At 42.3% G+C, this 22,250-nt stretch overlaps 1 protein-coding gene across 1 annotated transcript in view; it reads right to left on the bottom strand.

The window, feature by feature from the left end:
* cntnap2b (contactin associated protein 2b) overlaps positions 1-22,250 on the bottom strand; it is a 72,912-nt gene that overhangs the window by 24,232 nt on the left and 26,430 nt on the right. Inside the window, exons 4-6 of the mRNA XM_084008428.1 lie at positions 17,347-17,494; positions 10,243-10,446; positions 9,182-9,366 (exon numbers count right to left, since the gene is read on the bottom strand). Coding sequence (XP_083864554.1) covers positions 9,182-9,366; positions 10,243-10,446; positions 17,347-17,494 — 537 coding nt within the window. The remainder of the gene's footprint in view (positions 1-9,181; positions 9,367-10,242; positions 10,447-17,346; positions 17,495-22,250) is intronic.

The raw sequence follows: 22,250 nt of genomic DNA, 5'->3' as shown, positions 1-22,250 counted from the left end.
AGAGCTGGACAAACTTAACTCTGTGCACAATGACTTCTATGGGGTTGGGGAGTCAACAACGGATTTAAGTATGGGCATATTGCGTGGCAGAATACCGGGGGGTGTGGCCATTCTGTGGCATAAGAAATATGACCCACTGATCTCTGTGATTCGGCTTGAGGTTGATTGGGCAATTGCAGTTAAAGTTGCACATGAGAGGAACACCTTTATTATTCTAAATGTTTATACTCCCTATGAATCTTACCAGAATGAAAATGAATATCTTAACAGACTAGCTTTCATTAGCTCTTTTATTAAAGACAGTGAATGTACATGTGTTTTTGTCATGGGTGATATGATGCCGATGTGTCTGATGATAAGTCCCTATTCGGGCAGCATTTGACTGAGTTTTGGCATGACTGTAAATTAATGCTTTATAGTAAAATCTTGCTACCAACAGACAGCTATACATATATTAGTGAAGCCTGGCATACAACATCTTGGCTCGATCACTGTATATGCACAGCTGACGCGCACAACTGCTTAGTGGAAGCTGAGATTTTGTACAAGCTAACTGTAGCAGACCATATCCCAGTCTCCATAACACTAGATCTGGAGAGTTTACCAGAGCTGACCAGCTCTGATAAGCAGGACTGTGGAAAAATAGACTGGGCAAAGCTCTCAGAATATGATCTTTGGAAATACAACTGTCAAACTGACATAAGTCTCAGTAATATTGATGTTCCTTGTGAAGCCATAATATGCAAAGATATAAAATGTAAGAATGTGGAGCATCACAGTAATATTCTTAAAATGTATGAGAGTATGGTGACCAGCCTAATTAATGTCAGTAAATTATTTGCTCAAGAGAAAAGAAAGCATAAAACCATGCCAGGATGGAGTGATCATGTGTCTGAGTTATATGCAGAGGCTAAAGAAGCTTTCCATAGTTGGGTACTAGCTGGAAAAGTCAGACATGGGCCTGAGTTTGAACACAGGAAAAAAACTAATGCTAAATTTAAATATGCCATACGTTATATTAAAAAGAATGAACAGATGATGAGAGCTAATTCCATGGCAAGGAAACTCCAACATAATGATGTCAATGCTTTCTGGAAGGAGGTTAAAGTCATAAACAACAGTAAAATACCCCTATCTTCCAATATTGATGGTGTGTCTGGTGATGAAAATATTGCTGAGTTATGGGGAAAACATTATAGTATGCTTTTTAATTGTGTTGAGAGCGCTGAGTTTAATGTTGGTAATGTTGTTGACAGTCATGGTATGGGGATTAAACCAGATGAAGTGTACACAGCTATTGAGAAACTGTCAGTAAACAAATCATGTGGTCCTGATTTGATAACAACTGAACACCTTAGGTATGCGAGCTACAGACTATGCATCCTACTTGCTATTTGTTTCTCTGGACTGTTGGCACATGGCTTATTGCCTGATACAATGTTATCTGTACTATTAGTGCCAGTCATTAAAGATAAAACATGTAAAGCATCAAGTCTAGATAATTATAGACCTATTGCTCTGGCAAGTACCCTTTCTAAAGTACTAGAGCGGATTTTATTAAGCAGACTCCAAGAATATGTAACAACGACTGAAAATCAATTTGGTTTCAAAAGTGAGCATGGCACAGATCTGTGTGTGTATGCACTAAAAGAAGTAGTGTCTAAATACAAGAGGCACAATACAACAGTGTTTATGTGTTTTCTAGATGCAACTAAAGCTTTTGACCGTATCAACCACGGCAAGTTATTCACTGTGTTACAAGAGCGAGGGGTCCCCCCCTATTTGATACGTATTTTGTACTATTGGTACACTAAACAAACCATGAAGGTCAGATGGGGCAAGGCGGTGTCACCCAGCTTTCCTGTCACCAATGGAGTTAGACAGGGGGGGATATTGTCACCGGTCCTTTTTAATCTGTATATGGATGGTCTGTCACAGAGACTACAAAAATGCAAGACTGGATGTATGGTGGGGAATCGGCTCATCAATCATTTGATGTATGCGGACGACTTAGTCGTTCTGTCACCCTATAGTGCTGGTTTACAGAAACTATTGAGAGTGTGTACTGAATATGGTGTGCAATACGATATCAAATTTAATCCCAAAAAGAGTGTGGTTATGATAGCTAGAACTAAGGAGGACCAAAAGCGAAAGTTTCCCTCTTTTTGTCTGTCTGAGCAGTCACTCAATGTTGTCACCAAGATTAAATACCTGGGACATATTATTCGAGATGATCTCTGTGATGATGATGATGTGCAACGGCAATGCTGTAAACTGTATGCGCAAGCAAACATGATCGCTCGTAAATTTCACATGTGCTCAAAGGATGTTAAAATTGCTCTCTTTAGAGCCTATTGTACACCATTATATACAGCACACCTCTGGTGCAATTATAGTAAAGGTAAGATGAACAAGATCAAGGTTGCGTATAATGACGCCCTTCGTATCTTGCTAAAGTATCCACGGTGGGAAAGTGCCAGCCATTTGTTTGTGTCCAGTAATGTCCCCACATTCAATGCTTTGTTAAGAAATTTTATTTATAAATTTATCTGCAGACTGTATCGATCAAAAAATGGAATTATAATGTCTATGACTGACCCAACTCAGAGTGACACGAAATACAATTCCATGTTTTGGAAATACTGGTCTAAACAACTGTACTGTTTTTAGTTTGTGTGTGGACAGAATGTGTGCTGTCTATATTGTTTGTCTATGTTTTCTTGTTTGTGTCAATTGTTGGACTTGGAGTCTGTGAAATAAAGTTATATATATATCGTTATCGGTTTTTCCACCGATAATAAAAACCGATTATATAATGCCTGGGTTGTGCTGCTGCCTGCTGCTGCCGCTGCTGCTGCTTGTTGGGTCCTGACATTTACCGGCGCGCAATTGATGACATCATCAAACCGCACCACCAAAAAAACAACAGAAGAGTGTGGCTAGTGTAGCTAACAGGTTGCTCGCTTGTTGTTACACAAAATGTCTGCGGTCTGGAGTTTTTTTAACGTTTCACCTGCGGATACCAGATTTGCAGTTTGTAAAGATTGTGAGGCGCATGTCATGCGAGGGGGGACCAAGGCTTCGTCATTCAACACTTCGAATTTAATCTCTCACATCAAGAAAAACCACCCGGAGGCACACGAAGCGTTTTTGCAGCAACAAAGTAAGGCAAAACAACAACGAGGAAAGGACTCCGTGAAGAAAACAACGCAACTGTCGCTCAAAGAGTCAGCAGGAAAAAAACTGAAATACAACAAGGAACACCCAAGAGCGAAAGTTATCAGCCAAAAAATCATGTTTAAGAGGGAGATTTTTCTGAATGAAAATAATAATTTCATTCAGAAAAATCTCCCTCTTAAACAGTAGTACGAGGATGAGAATTAGAGCACTTTAAGTCGTTGCACTCTAATTTATGTTTGCTTCTTTGAACTGAAGCTGTTTTTATTTTTGTGCCCTTTTTATTTGCACATTTTTTGTTACTCATGTGAAAGGGTCATTCCGTGTCATTTCATCAAATGCCTCCCACCTGACCATCTTAGAATGTCCTGAAAAAATTTGAGTACAAAGACACACTTGTTTATAGGACAAATCCAAAATATTAGGTCTCTACTGTCAACAGTTTTCTCATGAAACGTCATTGAATGAAGGGTAGTTTAGACGGTTTTTGGCATCATACTCTGAAAAGCCATTTTTAAATGGCATTATCTGGAAAACTATCTCACCTGTGGCCTTCAAAATTTCTACAGTGTATATCTGTTACTAATAGCCTCCAGACATGAAATATTAGGGGTGTAGCTCAATGATAACCTAGTATGGTAGGTACTTAAAATGAGGCTTGTTGAAATAAAGTAGTACATTTGAAGAGTGGCTGAGCTCCCATTTTTACAGATAAAAGACTTCTATAACTTCTGCCTCTATCTCTGGGGTTAGCTTAAACATTCTACAAAATATGGTCTCTCTTAGATTATTAGTTTCACAGATATTAAGGCTCAAAAATGGAAGTTAACACATCTTTGCCCAACTTCAGAGTCATATTCCAAAAAACTGACAACACGTATCAGGTCCAAACTTACTTTTTTTGAAAGATCATATTCTTGTTAAAATCATATTAAAAATCAGGAGGGTGTTTTGCCTCATTTTGTCGCAGTGATTTTTTAAAATCCTGATATTGGTGGGGTTTTTGTGGCTGGTTTTGGTACTGCATGTCCTAATATCCTACTTGTAAACATCACAGGAGGGCAATTCAAATGTGTTTTTTACCATTTACCAAAGACTTACATGTGCCTAAATGCTACTGATAAATTTAGCCTTACGAAAACATTAAAATGTAGCACAGTTGTAGTTACAGAGGCAATAAGTCCTTGAATGTGAGTTAAACATGGTGAAAGCAGCTTTTAATGTCTTAAACCATGAACAAAAATAGCATAATATTGAAGACTGTACATTTTGTCATACTTTAAGTATATAAATACCACAACCAAATCAAATAATAATCTTAATTTGAGCATAAGATTTTACATTACAGTACAAAAGTCTCCAAAGTTTGATATTGAATAACAGTTTGTCTCTATGCTCACTGTGAGGGATCACACATTTTTCATCTTTTAGATCCAATTCATTTGTCACATTCATTAATTTGGCAGTCAGTTTAGAAATTGTCTAATGTACATCTCTGCTCTGTTGTGCTCATCTTTTTTGATGGCATACATGCGCCCAGTTTCTGTAGAGGGAACGTCAAATCTTGCAATTCTATGCTGCAGTGGGACATTGCACATCTTCTCTTCTTGGCCAGTAGAAACTCTTGGCAGCATCATGTGGGTGCATGAACTGAACCAGTACATCTTCATCTTGATCTGAAACATCTCTGATACTTCCTATCCACCATTTCTGATCATAACTCACATATTGTCTCATAGTGAGCATAGAGACAAACTGTTATTCAATATCAAACGTTGGAGACTTTTCTACTGTAATGTAAAATCTTTATGCTCAAATTAAGATTATTTGATTTAGTTGTGTAATTTATATACTTAAAGTATGACAAAATGTACAGTCTTCAATATTATGCTATATTTGTTCATAAGACATTAAAAGCTGCTTTCAGCATGTTCAACTCACATTCAAGGACTTATTGCCTCTGTAACTACAACTGTGCTACATTTTAATGTTTTCGTAAGGCTAAATTTATCAGTAGTATTTAGTCACATGTAAGTCTTTGGTAAATGGTAAAAAACACAATTGAATTGCCCTGCTGTGATGTTTACTTGTAGGATAATAAGACATGCAGTACCAAAAACGGCCACAAAAACCCCACCAATATCAGGATTTTAAAAAATCACTGCGACAAATTGAGGCAAAACACCCTCCCAATTTTTAAATATGATTTTAACAAGAATATGATCTTTCAAAAAAAGTAAGTTTGGACCTGATACGTGTTGTCAGTTTTTTGGAATATGACTCTGAAGTTGGGCAAAAATGTGTTTACTTCCATTTTTGAGCATTAATATCTATGAAACTAATAATCTGAGAGAAACCATATTTTGTAGAATGTTTAAGCTAACACCAGAGATAGAGGCAGAAGTGATAGAAGTCTTTTATCTGCAAAAATGGGAGCTCAGCCACTCTTCAAATGTACTACTTTATTTCAAAAAGCCTAATTTTAAGTACCTACCATACTAGGTTATCATTGAGCTACACCCCTGATATTAAATGTCTGGAGGCTATTAGTAACAGATATACTCTGTAAACATTTTGAAGGCCACAGGTGAGATAGTTTTCCAGATATTGCTGTTTAAAAATGGCTTTTCAGAGCATGATGCCAAAAACCATCTAAACTACCCTTCATTCAATGATGTTTCATGAGAAAACTATTGAAAGTAGAGACCTAATATTTTGGATTTGTCCTATTAACAAGTGTGTCTTTGTACTTGAATTTTTTCAGGACATTCTGAGATGGTCAGGTGGGAAGATTTTCAGAAATTTGATGAAATGACACGGAATGACCCGAAAGAGAGGGCAGAAAGAAACTGTTTATATTTTTAATGATTGTTTTAGCCAAGTTATGGACAGTTACATATGGCCCATCAATCTTTCAGCATCTTTCTCTGGACAAAAGGAGAACTTTGTTTACTACTCTGGAAGGTTTGAACTGAACTGTGTGCCTTTCATGTTTTTATTGCACACCACATTAATATTGCAGGTTTTGTTTTTGCTCATGTTTAACAGGGCTGATTGAGCCCAGTTTATATTTTCAATTGACAATTACTGTATTAGCCCAAGTAATGGGCTAAGGACTGAGTCTGTCTCTAGGCTATGTCTTTGCACTTTTATTGCCTTTGTGTGCACTTTACCTCATTCCAAAAGTGTTTGTTGTACCTCATAGAAATGAGCAGTTTTCAGTAGGCTGTCCTACACTACACATGTTTACACATGTTGACAAAATGTTAATAAATATGGAACTTTTCCATAAGTTGAAGTAGTGTCCTTATTTTTTTTATAGACAATGTATGACAGGAGATAATGTGATGGGACCTAAAATTAGTCTGGGGGGAAAAAACGCCTGCATATGTATATCGGTATACCATATCGGTTGATATCGGAATCGGAAATTAAGAATTTAGAGAATATCGGCTATCGGATATCGGCAAAAAGTCAACATCGGACATCCCTAATGACAACCTAACTTTTTTTTTCTCAGACACTGATACTGAAAGCAGTGGAATGTGGGTAATATATCACAGCTGTAACACCACAAACTGGGTTGTGGACCACCTTTTTGAAGCCTCGAGTTCAGCATTAACCATAAGCATCTTGGATATTTACAACAAATAAAAGGTAACAATTCGCTTTCAAGAACTAAAAACATGTAAATGGTAAATGCTATTTTATCCAAAGGGCTTTACAGTAATGACTGACATTCACTCACACATTCACACACCGACGGCGGAGTCAACCACGCAGGGCGACAGCCAGCTCGTCAGGAGCAATTAGGGTGAGGTGTCTTGCTCAGGGACACCAGGGGTGCAGTCGAATAGTCTTTTTTGCTTAGGAAGGTTCCTAACTGAAGAAGTGACCCGGAAGTAAACAAGTGGCCGCCATGATAAGAGCTGTTCGGATTCTCTAAATGCAAAGGAAAGGAGCTCCAATGCTTCCTTTCAGAGCTCCTTTAGCATAGGATGCAACGGACCTTCCTATGCGATAGGAAAGGAGATTACGCCGACCCACAATTCTTAGCGATAGCAACATTTAAAGTGCCGCACACCTCGGCCGTTAATGAAAACAAACGATATGTGCATTTACATATTTAACAATGACTTTGACGCACGTCAATCACCGGTGCCCATCATCAGCTGTCAATCATCAGCGGCCGCGTTTTAATGACGTAGCTTAGTGAAAGTCCGGTCGGATTCTCTGAACACCGCGGTCGACTATTCCTAAGTCCTTTTGTGTTCTCCTATCGCCTTTCCTTAACCCCGTGACGTTTTCCCCAGAGGTCAAGGAATAGGAGATAGGAATAGGAATTAGGACCTTATTTTTTGACTATTCGACTGCACCCCAGGCACTCAGCTAGGAGGAGCCGGGGATCGAACTGGCCAACCTGCTCTACCTCCTGAGATAAACCCCCCATGTTTTATGTAAGACCATTCCTTGGAACTGACCTGTTATTCACAAGGTAGCCCCGCCCCCTAAAGCATCCCCTGCTTTCTGGTCTGTTGGACTCTAAATGGACCATAATGTACTAAATGAACATCATGCTGGATTGAAGAAGACTTGAAACTAGAGATTGAGACCATAAACTCATGTTTACAATGTTTACTGAGATAATACATCAAGAGAGAAGTAGGACCATTTTCTCATAGACTTCTATACAACCAGAGAGGAGTCGCCACCTGGTGGCCAGCAGAGAGAAGTAGGACCATTTTCTCATAGACTTCTATACAACCAGAGAGGAGTCGCCCCCTGGTGGCCAGCAGAGAGAAGTAGGACCATTTTCTCATAGACTTCTATACAACCAGAGAGGAGTCACCCCCTGGTGGCCAGCAGAGAGAATGACAGTTTAAGGGGCCCACTCACACTAGGGCCAGTTGATCCATACTGTGCCTTGCCCCCACCCCCCCACCCCAGTCCTCCGCCGGCCTGCACTCACGCTGCTCCAAGCCCAAACGGACCTTGGCACGGTTCCCTCTTGTACGTCATCACGTCATAATACGACACACACATGGCTTTACATCATCTCCAAGAAGAAACGTCTCAGAGTCATCACAAGAGAGAACAACACAGAGAACATGACTGAGACGTCCGTCAAACAAGTCCGTCTGCACATATTTCTAGTAAACACTCAGAGCATCAGAGCATGTGGATTTTGGAGAGAGCACAGATCTGCATTTTTATTTTAAAAGGACAGAGCGTTGCACTACGTCCTGGTCCAGTTCTGCTCCGATACCACTGACACCACAAGTCTGAAGCCCAAGCCCGACCCAGAATCCTGCTGTGTCCTACACAGTCATCAACAGTATTTTCAGTCATAAATCCCATAAAAGACACAGGCAGGCTTTCGCCATCATCTTCTTTTGAAACAAACATAAGCAGCAGTAGATGAAGCAGCTAATTAAATAAAATGTATTATTATTATTATTATTGCAACGAAAAACTGAGTTTGGAGAAAAGTCTTAAAGCTACTCACAGAAGTATGCTGCATTTACTTGCAATGGGATATCAGTAACTTCCAACTGCTGAGTCAGGCTCCCTCTAGTCTAAAGTGTTTGACCAGGTACATTTCATTACTGCTGACTCATAATGGAAGATCAACAGGCAGAGAAAGAAGACCATTCAACTTCATGTCCCAAGAAAAAGAAACAACAAACGAATGGAAGTGAAGAAGGAACGTCATCAAGAAGCAAAGTGACGCCAACGAGGGAAAACCACGGACCTCCTTTCAGTGTGGAGCATTTGAAGGCATCACGCAGATGAGAGACAGTCGACACTGTTGGGTGAGGGAGATGAGTCCCAGAGGCTCGCCTGCAGTTCCATCTACCGCCAGAGAGGCCGCTAGAAGCAACACATCTCAAATCTTCCGGACATCTTAAATGACCACTGTAACTTACAGAGCGCGTTCCCAAGGTGTGACATGAGACTGAGATGATGAATATGCCTCAAAGCGAGACTCACGTCGGATCTTTACCTCATGGTCCAGGTCCAGGTGGTCAAACTCTCCATTGGTCCTGAACTGCTGCGTGATATGGTCCAGAGTGAAGTTGACATTCCTTCGGTACCGCTCTATGACAACTGCATGCCAGTGGTCATCGTCGAGCAAACTCCCACTGGTCACAGTGGTGTGACCCTGAATGGAACCGTACTGGTTACTGCCTGGAGACAAGTGAGCAAATCACACAGCAACGGCTTAGTAATGTTTATCATGTCCATTCTGACAGCAGGAGATAAAACAGTCCTTAGCTACGCTCACACCAAACGCACATTTTTGTGTTTTTGTGCGCTATTGCATACAAGTCATTGCAAAGATGCCATAAGACGTGAATTTGTGTTTTGTTTTTTTTACTCGCAAATAGCGAGTCATTTGCGTGACGCTCTGACGGGAAAGCCCATCAGCATTGACATTCTCCTCCTGTGGTCACTGAATCAGAAATGTAGAGGGTCTGTGGTCTCTCGTGGCTCTACGATAGAATCTCACATTTGTAAAGAGACTGAACCAAATAGTTTGCATGTGTTTTGGAGCAGCTACAGTGTTAGCATAGCCTAGCTCTGATCGATCCAAACTCAAGATTTGCTTATCGTCTTGCAGACGGACCATGACTTTGGACTTTTTACAAATTGTCGTCATTATGTCGTTAAACTTATCTTTTTAACCCATTTATTGCAATTAACTCAGGACAAAATTGTTTATTTTGGGTTTCTACCGCTGTAGTAAACCAGCCGACAGCTCAAAGATAATTGCTGAGTGATGCTAAGGGAGAGGATGCCCCTCTTAATTGTCCCAGATACCCAGTAATAGTGGTTATTTCAGCCATGATGGATGAAACATTGTTGGTGTCTACACAGAGTGTAGCCTCGCCTCTTCTCTGGCGCCTCTAGCCTGGGTGACGCAAATAAACACAGCTGATACTCCTCATGTGAGTAACACGAGGTGAAAATTCGCTTTGCGTTTGGTTTGAACGTAGCTTTACAATATCAATAGAGTACAACAAGGTTTTTGAAGAGAAGCACACAGGGTCGATAGAGAGCTACCTAAGTTGATGCTGAGCTGCAGTCTTGCCCTGCGGAGCTCCAGGGAAATGTAGTCTCCCTGCTGTCCTTCTCCATGAAGCAGGAGCCCGTCTCCAGCTGTGGTTCTGAACTTAAGAGAGATGACATCCTTCACTATCTTTATCTTCTTACTTCTGAAGCGGTACAAGATGACACCATGGCCGTCAAAACTGATCACATCTGCCCCTGGAAAACAAAAGAAACAGAACGAGGTGGTGGTGAGGTGCTCTTTTTAGCTGATTACGCTGTCCATTTCACCATAGAAGGGAAGTATTTTGTCAGCTGAGCTGCCAGACACATGCCAGTCACATTTTCTCCAGCAGACCAGGCTCCATCTACTTTGGTAGACAGACAGACAGACAGACAGACAGACAGACAGACAGACTTTATTGATCCCAAGCTGGGAAATTAAAGTGTAGCAGCAGCATTACACACAGTGACAACACAGTAACTAAAGATAAAGAACACAATAGGTAAAGAAACAACATATAAAAATAACAATATAAAATGTATAAATAGCAGTAAATTAAAGTGCACATTGAAAAGTGGAAAAAAAAATCAGGTGCAGTGAACCGATAAACATAATAGGCTAAGGGTCTTGAGGACTGTATTATTATGAATGAACAGAGTTTTAGCTGTTATTGTAGAGTGTGATGGCATGTGGCAGGAAAGATTTCCTGTATCCGTCCCTTCCACAGCGGAGCTGGAGCAGCCTGTGGGAGAAGGTGCTCCGCTGTTTGACCACTATGTGATGGAGAGGGTGCTGATCATTGTCTATGATGGATAACAGTTTATTCAGCGTTCTCCTCTCCACCACGGACTCAAGAGACTCCAGCCTGAGACCAAGTACAGAGCCAGCCTTCTTGATGATTTGATCAAGTCTGTTGGTTTCGCTGGCTCTGATGCTGCTGCCCCAACACACAGCAGCAAAGAAAATGGAGCTGGAGACAAACAGACTGGTAGAAGATCTCCAACATCTTGCTGCACACGTTGAAGGATCTCAGCTTCCTCAGGAAATAAAGTCTGCTCATCCCCTTCTTGTACAAGGCCTCTGTGTTAGATTTCCAGTCCAGTCTGTTGTCAATCACCACTCCCAAGTATTTGTGGGACCAAGCAGGAGGTCTTCCACAGCAACAGGACTTTCTCCAGGCTCAGGCTCAGGTTGTACAGATATCCCAGTACAGGGGACAGCTGGCTGGCACAGGTCTTCAGGATCCTTGGTGAGATACCATCGGGGCCCGCAGCCTTTCGCTGATGCAGTCTTCCCAGCTGCCTCTTTACCTGGCCTGTAGTCACCGTTGGACGGGGGTTGGAGCAAATGTCATCATTGGAGGAGGAGGGGGGGGGGGGGTGTAAGAGGGGGAGCAGATGGAGAGGTGTTGTACAGGAGAATGCTCGGGGGAGGGTCCCACCAGTTGGGACAGTGTGAGGGGCCGTCCATACGAAGACGTTTTAGGAGGGTAAACGCGTTTATGCGTTTCGGCCGTCTGTCCATACGGATCCGGCGTTTTCGCTGCCTGAAAACGCATTTTTTTTAAACCAGCTCTCAGGGTGGAAAAGAAAAAAACGACACCCATCCGTTTCGTGTTGGTTTTCATGTAGACGGCGAAAACGATGACGTCATCGGCCCGCCCCTCGCCCCTCAAGTCTGACTTCTTCCCCCGCGACGTCTCGTAACAACAACAACAACGGCGGCCTCCGTGCTCGTAGCAGATATTCTGCTCGTCTGTACGACGGCGTATCAGGGCCACTGTATGGAAAAAAATGGAGCCGAGAGAGGGGGGGGGGGCGATATTCCGGGAAAAAAGTCACAGATATGCTACTTTATTACGATGCTAACAAACAGCTAGCTAACTTTCCATGAATGTACCGGTATCGGCCGATATTGACGTTAAAACGAATTATCGGAACGACGGCTGCTTCCTTGATTAAATCAGATTAAATGCCCGAGGGCGCAAGGATTGCGTGCGCATCGCGCCGCCACACGTCACCTACTTCAACATGCAGCAGAGCGAGGGAGAATGTCGGCGGTGTGTACGTTTTTTAAAGGGATAGTTTTGGACATAAGACCTATTTTCCAAGTGAGCCGGTGTGTTCGAGACGTCTGGAGACATTTTCAAGAAATTTCATTCAGTTCTTCTAGTTGCCGAGTTCGCTTATGCTATGGCTAGCGCAAGTCAACGGTTCTTAGCTAGACGGGCATTAAAACAGTCTTGCCCACTCCACGGTGCACCCGAGGCAAATCCATTGTAACGGCAAACTATCGATGTACATATCTGTGTTGATAGAATGTTTGAAATAAAACCAACCTTGCATTTTTAAGGATTTATGTCTCAGCAGCAGCAGCAGCGTGTCATACTTCCTAGTAGGCTATGGCAGCGGCGGAGTGATATCACCTAGCACTTATAAGTTACCGGTTCTATAATAGTTTGTTTACCTGCTGTCATTGCTACAGACGCAGAGTAGCCTGCAGTGCTAGTTTCTTCAATCTCACAGAAATGGACACTTTTGGAGAATATACTGAAACTTTTGAAGACTCTGATGAGGAGTTTTTTTCCATCCAAACCCAACCGTACCTGTACGAGCCTGAATATACAGAGGAAGAATTGCACAAGAGGGATGCTCAAAGGGCAGAACGCGAGCGTCTGTGGAGACCGAGATAGCCCCCGCTGGAGCTGAGAACCGGGACCGAACAAACAGAGACTGGTGGTGCCAGGAGGGAATCCCCGCAACGCGTCCGAGGGTTTGCGGTTCTCCGGACGGAGCAGAGGTTCGGGTTCGCGGTGTGTGTAATTGTGGGGTCGCGTGGCCGTGCGCTGCTCGGTGTTTGAGTGAGCTCCGAGGGCTTTTCAGACAGCCTTGGGGGTATACGTGCCGACAGTTTGGCCCGGTTCGATTGCCTATTTACGGGCAGTATTTCGGGCGGCGCGTCTTAAAGTTTTGAGTCCGACGGAGCAAAGTAAAGTTCTGCTGCTGCTGAGAAACTAGTTCAGTGTTTCCCCTAAAAAAAATTTCAGGCCCGGTGGTACCCACCGAAAAAACCCTAAACAGATGAGACGTGTGGGATGGTGTATTGGTGCAGTTGGATTAACTCAGGTGGCACAGCAAGCAGTCTGCAACTCTGCAATTACATTCAACATTTTTGTTCAACCAGAGTGTATTCAAGGTTTTCAAGGATTCAAGGAGAGAGTGACTTATTAAGGTGCCGGTTGATGGAAATGATCCAAAATTAGGGGCCGGAAAAATATGGCTGGAAAATTAGGAGCAGAACATTAATAGCTACAGATACTGTAAAACACAGACAACATATGAGTGCATATATTGTCTTATTTTATCAAGTAAAATATAAGTTATAGGTTTACTCAACAGCTTAATAGTTCATAGAAATTCAGGTAGAAATAGGTTAACTCAGAGTTCCACAGCTTATCAAAAAACAATCCTTATTTTATTAACATAGGCTGCCTAAGGGTGCGATCAGTTGCCCCAGGAGGGTCCCACCGCTCTGCATTCACACTGCTTCCAGCCCAAACGGGCTTTGGCCCGTTAAGCCCAAGTTATGCTTCCGCGTTGACACAACGTAAGGGGGCTTGCGGACCCCTTACGTCCTTGCGGACCCCCCTTACGTCCACCGCAAGGGCCTGACGTGCACCTCCCAAAAATCCTAGACGCGCGTCGAGGCGACGCAACACCAACGCAACACCAACGCAGCGGCATTGGCTGTGATTGGTCCGCTAACTACATCCGCTGGAGACCGCTTTTCCGGTTTCCACTCATAAACACCACCATTTAAACTTTTAAAAGGCTACTTTTATTGTTTGCACCTGGTAGCTTTTGCACAAAGAAATAAAACACTGAAAAATTGTGGATGTTTAAAGCCGGAAGGTAAACAAATAGGCTATAACGAGGCTAACGACGATACACGTCAAGAGTCTCGGTCGGTCGGTCAGTCTTTACAAAAAACATAGCGCCCTCTACCGGTGTGGCATTGAATTGCATTTCGTCATGTAAACCCAACGCAGAACCTTCACGGTCTCCAAGCAACTGCGTGGCCATTGCGCGGCCATTGCGTGATCACTACGCGGAAGTATAACCAAGCCTTTAGCCGGTTGTACATACGTCATCACGTCCTAATACTACACACGCATGGCTTGATGTTGTTTTTAAGGAGCGCCGTCTCTGCATATATTTCTCGACAACACTCGACCTGCATCAGCGAATGTGCGCACGAGCGGATCTGTGCAAGCAGGCAGCGCGAGGAAAGCGGATTTTGGATGGAGACACACAGTAGGGCTTTGACTTTTGCCCAAAAATCATATTCGAAGTTAGTTTGTTTATTAATATTAATATTTGAATATATTCGAATATTTATAACATTTTGACCATTAAATGCCTTCAGTAAGACCTATATGGTATGGTATGGTACTTAAGTTGTATATGTTTTGTCCACCAGAGGGCAGTGTATCAGTCAACGTCAGAACCTTTATTTATTTAGGTCAGACATAAACTGTGTATGCATTCGGTTTCATCAAAATAAAGATAAATAAGCCATCAAACATAAAGTCAAATAAGCCAGTCAGGCTAAACTGAAAAGACAAAATAAAGGTAGGCCTAAAAACAAAACCCCATCCTACCAGCCATTAACGGCCCATTAACAAATTGTTTCGCACACATAAAGATCTGGCTGGCTGCAGTTTATTTGGCTACAGACTTTTTAAAGTTATTCGCCAAAAATACCAGGTGATTCACATGTTCAGACATTATCGGGGCCGTCAGTGCCGACTGTTCGGCGGGGTTTGTTTGCCTATTTATCGGCAGTATTCCGGGCGGCGCGTCTTAGAGTTTACGGTTCTCGGGACGGAGCGCGAGTGCGGGCTCGCGGAGCGTAATTGTGGGCTCGCGGAGCCGTGTGCTGCCCGGTGTCGGTGAGAGCTCCAGGCTGCTTTCGGACATTATTTGGGCCGTCAGTGGCGACTGTTCGGAACGGCATCAGAACAACATCAAGCGCATAAAGTACACAAAGAAGAACATAGCAGGATTTGCGGAGCAAGTCTACTGTGCTGCGCGGAGGCGCTCCTAATGTAAATGATTATTGATTCATGAATGAATTGATAGGTGGCTTATTTTTGGCGTATTGATTTTTTTTTTTTTTGGCCTGGCGGCAGGTCTCCGCCAGGCCTGTACAATGGTAGGGGAAACACTGAAGTCCCTCAAAAAATGGATGATTCATGCGATGCAAGGTTAGTTTTGTTTCAAATATTATTCCATCAACACAGATATGTACATCGACAGTCTAGTGTTTTAATGGATTTGCCTCGGGTCCACTGTGGAGTGGGCAAGACTGTTTTTAATGCCTGTCTAGCTAAGAACCATTGACTTGCGCTAGCCATAGCATAAGCGAACTCGGCAACTAGAAGAACTGAATGAAATTTCTTGAAAACGTCTCCAGACGTCTCGAACACACCGGCTCACTTGGAAAATAGGTCTTTATTTCCAAAATTCCAAACTATACCTTTAAAATATCAGCATATTGGATATCGGCAAAAAATCCAATATTGTGCATCCCTAGTGAATGTCAGTCATTACTGTAAAGCGCTTTGGATAAAAGCGCTATATAAATGAGGACCATTTACGTGATCCGTTCAGAGCCAGTGTGAATGAAAGGAGATCACTTCAGAGAGGTGCTTCTGGACGGGCAGGATCGGCTCTTCCTTCGACTCTTCTTCAAGTTTTTCATCCGCCCGTGGTATATCCCGGACACAACCTCTTTTACAGTCAGTGTTGTAGAGCAACATAAGCACTTTAGTCACATTGGTTTGTGTTTGTTGTGTCTAGTTGTTAGCTGATGCTACAGACTATGACACAGTAATGGAATAATAATAATAAAATAAACCAACATAAATCACTATCTTGCTGGAAGAGTAATGACTTCTACATGCTCACACATGTTTGTTTGAAATATCACCCTCATCACCTGAAAGAATACTGGTGAAGTGGTGTTGGATGTCATGTTCCTTCTTGGTACATAACGGCTACCATAGAGAGCACTATCAGTCTGAATGCAAAATACAATTTCACCACAAGATGGGAGTCATTCCTACACACTGTCCCTTTAAAGCTGTTTTAAATCCAGGGAGTGAAGGCTTGGTTTCAATTCAATGCATTTGTGTTTGAATTCATTGTATTTAAAGTGTCATAGGAAGTTGTCTTCGGACACTTTACACATAGAGCAGGACTAGAACACACATATGACTTCAACATCAGCAGGACCTTCTATCCTCACTGTGTTATAAGAATTTTGTATAACCTCATGTCTTAAAGTTTTCTTTGTTCAGGTTACAGCTTTATGTGTTGAACTGTTTATTACTTTAGTATCCACATGGCTGACCTAAATGTTATCAGAGGCCTGGTAGTCATGATGTCTTGTTCTACATGAAGGTTAACTGTCAGTGACGCGTTATCTCCTGTGCCTTTAAAAGACTCAAGTCACAACAGTGATTTGAGCATCTTCCTCTGTAGCATCCTCACACGTTGTTGCATTGTAACTGCTCCTCTTGTACAAGATTAAAGTCAGACGTCGACTTTACTTATGTCTCCGATCTCCTCCTTGGGTGAATTTATTCGTTTACGGACAAATTCTTTTAACACACTGTCCTTCAAACAGTTCAAATTTAGTTCCAAGTTCATGAAATGGATACAAAAACTTTACTCAAGTCTGTGAAGTTATAGCTCTACACTCTTGATTTATTGATCTTCTTGATAGAACCTGCAACCACAATACTGTGCCCAAAAGAGCATCTTTTCAAGTCTTTTTCCGGATATTACGTCAACTTTAATACGACTGGAGCTATGGATATCAGCAGCAAATTCACACAAGCTAACCCCACTGAGCAGAAACTCCTTTATAATAACACAGACCCAACTAATCGATGACCAAATAACCATTCATATCCACAACACAGCCTCAGCCAGCAGAAACCCACACTTTTAGAATGAGGTGACAGAAAACCTTCAGTGAAAAACGTACTGTGGAATAGAATAGCAGGCTGGCGGGAATCCCTTTTCCCTCTGTTGCCCACTTGTACTCACAATATGAACAGCCGAACAGCTCCAGGCGTACTCCAATGCGTCCCTCTCTGCTCCAGTCCAGTGGGATGAAGCGGATGTAGCGAGCCAGGATGGCGTGTTGCAGGTCATGGCGAACGATGCCCTCACTGTTCACATTCCCCTCAAATGTCTGAAACACACAGAAACAACCATGCTGCACAATTCTGGCAGGAGGGTCTCCACGCTCCTTAAAACTAAAATCACTTCAATTATCCATGCGAAAAATCTATAAGGACATTGGAAAATTCCATGCAAATTAAAAAAAAATATATATATATTTGTATTCATTAGATCAAATATAATGTGATTTTGGAATTGTTTTGAAATTCCCATATTCTCGGTATATTAATTAAATGATAAAAGGCCTTAATGCACCAGAATGTGACATCTGCTTGTCAGAGCTAACCACTACATTCACAGCTGTGATGGCGTTACTGTGAATGTAGCAGTTAGCCCCGACATTAGCAAAAAAGAGCTCAGACCATGGTTGCAGTCAAATAGTCAAAAAATAAGGTCCTAACTCCTATTCCTTGACTTCTGGGGAAAACGTCACGGGGTTATGGAAAGTTAGAAGGAGAACTCAAAAGGTTTTAGGAAAAGTCGACCGCCGTTCTTAGAGAATCCGACCGGACTTTCACTAAGCTACGTCATTATAACGCGGCTGCTGATGATTGACAGCTGATGATCGGCACCGGCGATTGACGTGCGTCTGCGCTGGAGAAACTACAATAATGGACTCCAAATACCACATCATCCACTTCTCCCCATGTTGTTGGTTTTATAAACAGCTGGTTCACTGACCGGCTTCAGTCCAACAGCTCCTCCTTCCTGTTTGACCGTTGCATCCGATGCTAAAGGAGATCTGTAAGGAAGAATTGGAGCGGCCTTTCCTTCAAATTTAGAGAATCCGAATGGCGGCCACTTGTTTACTTCCGGGTCACTTCTTCAGTTAGGAACCTTCCTAAAAGGAAAAGACTATTCCACCACAGCCCGTTACAGCTGTGAATGTAGCAGTTAGCCCCGACATTAGCAACTGCCTCAGGGATAAAGTAAAAAAAAAAAAAAAAAAAAAAAACCACTCTGGCTCAGTCACACTTAAAGGAAAACACCACCACATTTCCATACTGAACTATGTTCTGCTCTGATCTTAGACGAGGTGATACATGCCTCCCTCTCCTCTGTGCGTGCACTCAATGGCTCTTGCGCGCACTCCGCGCAGCGCTAATTTGCTAGCATGTAGCTTGTCCTTAGGATCCAACGGGGGGTGAAGTTAGAAGCGACCAAGCACTTCCACGTTGTCCCTATTTAAATACGGTTACGTGAGTAGTTACACGACCCAAGTTTGGTTACACAAAATGAAACATGCCAATTTTTCTAAGCGGATAACAAGGATAACTATATAGTATGGCGAAATAACAACTGGAAGCACTTCGACGTCGGCGCAGTAATATCATCACTCCGCTCCCCCTCTTACTTCCGTCAATAGAACCTACGTGACCTGCACGCCGTCGCCTGCACTACCTGTAGTAGTTTGTGCACAGTTGAGGAAGCATCAGGTTGTAGTAAGATCGTTTGTGAACAATCAAACATCATGGTTATAACGTGGATCGTACAGGGTTGTGAAAACAAGCAGAAGGTATATAGTCCCGTCATGTTTTGAGTGATGATATTACTGCGCCGAAGGTCTTCCAGTTGTTATTCCGCCATACTATATAGTTATCCTTGTTATCCGCTTAGAAAAATTGGCATGTTTCATTTTGTGTAACCAAACTTGGGTCGTGTAACTACTCACGTAACCGTATTTAAATAGGGACAACGTGGAAGTGCTTGGTCGCTTCTAACTTCACCCCCCTTTGGATCCTAAGGAATATACTGGGACAAGCTACATGCTAGCAAATTAGCGCTGCGCGGAGTGCGCGCAAGAGCCATTGAGTGCACGCACAGAGGAGAGGGAGGTATGTATCACCTCGTCTAAGATCAGAGCAGAACATAGTTCAGTATGGAAATGCGGTGGTGTTTTCCTTTAAGGTCGGCTGACCTTTCAAGCTGGGCTGATCTTTAAGGTGGACCAGCACTATTCTCCTTTCATTGACAAGCTGCTCCTCTGAGTCTGAGCTTTTCGAGCTTGTATATTTAATTGTATATTTGTATATTATTTAACTAGTTATATTTAACTGTGTAACTGACAGCAGGTTAAACAGTTAATTATTAATATCTCTACTGCAAACTGTTCTGTTTGTATCAGGAAAACACAAAGTTGAACGTTTTCAACATTATTGTTAGAACTGTAATGGTATTATTAAGTAGCAGTAGCGTACTCTGTATTGGCAAGTACTGACATTTAAATAATTGTACTCAGTCTGATAAAAAGTTGTATCAGTGCATCTCTATTTGTAGAGACTTCACATTCTGGTGCATAAACACCTTCTGTCATTCATCATTCCGTTCCCACAGAGAAAATGGGAAGGTTTCATATATATTTACGAATGGTGAATAATTGTGATTATTCCACAGCTACCTTGTGATTATGGGATTAAAATGTGTTAACGATTGACAGCCCTAATTATATATATATATATATATATATATATATATATATATATATATATATATACACACAGACCCTTTCCGAAAAATTAGAATATCATGGAAAAGTTGTTTAATTTCCACAATTCCATTCAAAAAGTTAAACTTTCATAGATTATAGATTCAGGGCCCACAATTTAAACGATTTCAAGTATTTGTTTATTTGTACATATTTTGGGCTTCCAGCTCATAAAACGCACGAAAACAGGAAATCCAAAAAATGTGAATATTGTGAAGAAATCACCATTTACTTCTCAGTTTTTGCAGAAAAAATAAAATAAAAAAAAAAATAGGATCAAATCAATCAAAATATGGTACTTTCAAAACGATATGTCAAACTTCAATAGTTGGTTGGGAATCCCTTTGCCTTAATCAGCCTGTGGCATTCAATGGGAGTTATGGAAGCCCAGATTTCCTTGATGCTTGCTGTCAGCTCTTCTTTGTTGTTGGGTCTGGTGCCCCTCATTTTCCTCTTGAGATTACCCCATAGATTCTCAATGGGGTTTAGGTCCGGCGAGTTGGCTGGCCAGTCGAGCACTGTGATGGCATGGGCATCAAACCAGGTTTTGGTGCTTCTGGCGGTATGGGCAGGGGCCAGATCCTGCTGGAAGATGAAATCTGCATCTCCATACAGATCCTCAGCAGAAGGAATCATGAAGTCCTCTAAAACATTTTGGTAGACTGTTACGGTGACCTTGGATTTAAGAAAGCAGAGTTTACCAACACCTGCACCGGACATTGCACCCCAAATCATGACTGACTGTGGATATTTCACACTGGACCTCAAGCAGCTTGGGTTCTGTTCCTCACCCGTCTTCCTCCAAACCCTTGGACCTTGATTCCCGAATGAAAGGCACTTTACTTTCATCGGAAAAGAGGACCTTGGACCACTGGCCAACAGTCCAGTCCTTCTTCTCCTTGGCCCAGTTCAGACACTTCCTACGTTGCCTCAGGTTCAGAAGTGGCTTGACCCGAGGAACCCGACAGTTGTAGCCCATCTCCCGGATGTGTCTGGATGTGGTGGTTTTTGAAGCTGTGACTCCCGCGTCATTCCACTCTTTCTGGATCTCTGCCAGATTCTTGAATCTTCTCTGTTTGATAATCTGCTGAAGCCCACGGTCATCTCTATTGCTGGTGCATCTTCTCCTGCCACATTTTGCCCTTCCACTAGACTTTCCATTGATATGCTTGGACACAGCACTCTGTGAACAGCCAGCCTCCTTAGCTATGAACTTTTGTGGCTTACCCATCCTATGGAGGGTATCAATGATGGTCTTCTGGCCAGATGTCATGTCTGCAGTCTTCCCCATATTGAACCGAACTGAGACAATTGAACCAAACTGAAGAAATTGAATGACACCTGGGGAAACCTGTGCAGGTGCTTTGAGTTAAGTAGATGATTAGTGTGTGACACTCAGTTTAAAATTGCAAAATTTGGGCTGATTTCTTCACAGTATTCTAATTTTTTGAATTCCTGTTTTCGTGGGTTTTATGAGCTGGAAACCCAAATTATGTAAAAATAAACAAATAAATACTTTGTGGGCCCTGGATCTATAATCTATGAAAGTTTAACTCTTTGAATGGAATTATGGAAATTAAACAACTTTTCCATGATATTCTAATTTTTCAGAAAGGGTCTGTATATATAAACCTGTCATAAAGAAAACTGTATTTGTACTCTACTAGGGTTGTAAACGATAAACCGATGCGACCGGATATTTGGTTCAACAAGTGAGAGATACGGCTGCATCGGTAGCAGCCTCCTCAATCGATACGAATTATCAATGAATTCCTAGATGAATCGGTTACAGAGTCATGGATCGGGTATCGTGAGACTTTGAAGCGGTTGGCGGCATTACACCAGCGTCTCTAAAACAACACGAGAGCTGAAGCTGCCCGTGAAACGCCGTAGCTGGCTACCTGATATGAGTGATGAACAAGGGACGACACGGAACATGGAGGAGGTGGAGGTGGAGAGGCGGGCGCAGCACAGGTAGGCGGCTGCCGTGTGACCACAGGCACTCCACGACCGCACGTGAGAGACGGATGGCTTTGAATGTCAATCGCTTGTTTCTCAACTTGCGCCACAAGAGGCAGCCGCAGCACGGGTAGCGTCCACGACACTGTCCTGTGACCGCCATCCAACCATTCAGACAGAATTTTATTTGGTCCATGTCTAAAAATAAATACATTGACATGTGATTTTGTTGTTCTGTTTGTTTTTTTTGCCAGTGCCATACAGCCACAATGTTTGGGGATATGTGGTATTTTACATATTTGAAAAGAAACTATTGTACTGT

The sequence above is a fragment of the Eutrigla gurnardus genome (genome assembly GCF_963514095.1).
Source record: "Eutrigla gurnardus genome assembly, chromosome: 4".
NCBI lineage: Eukaryota > Metazoa > Chordata > Actinopteri > Perciformes > Triglidae > Eutrigla > Eutrigla gurnardus.
This window is presented reverse-complemented; position numbering and strand designations above follow the sequence as displayed.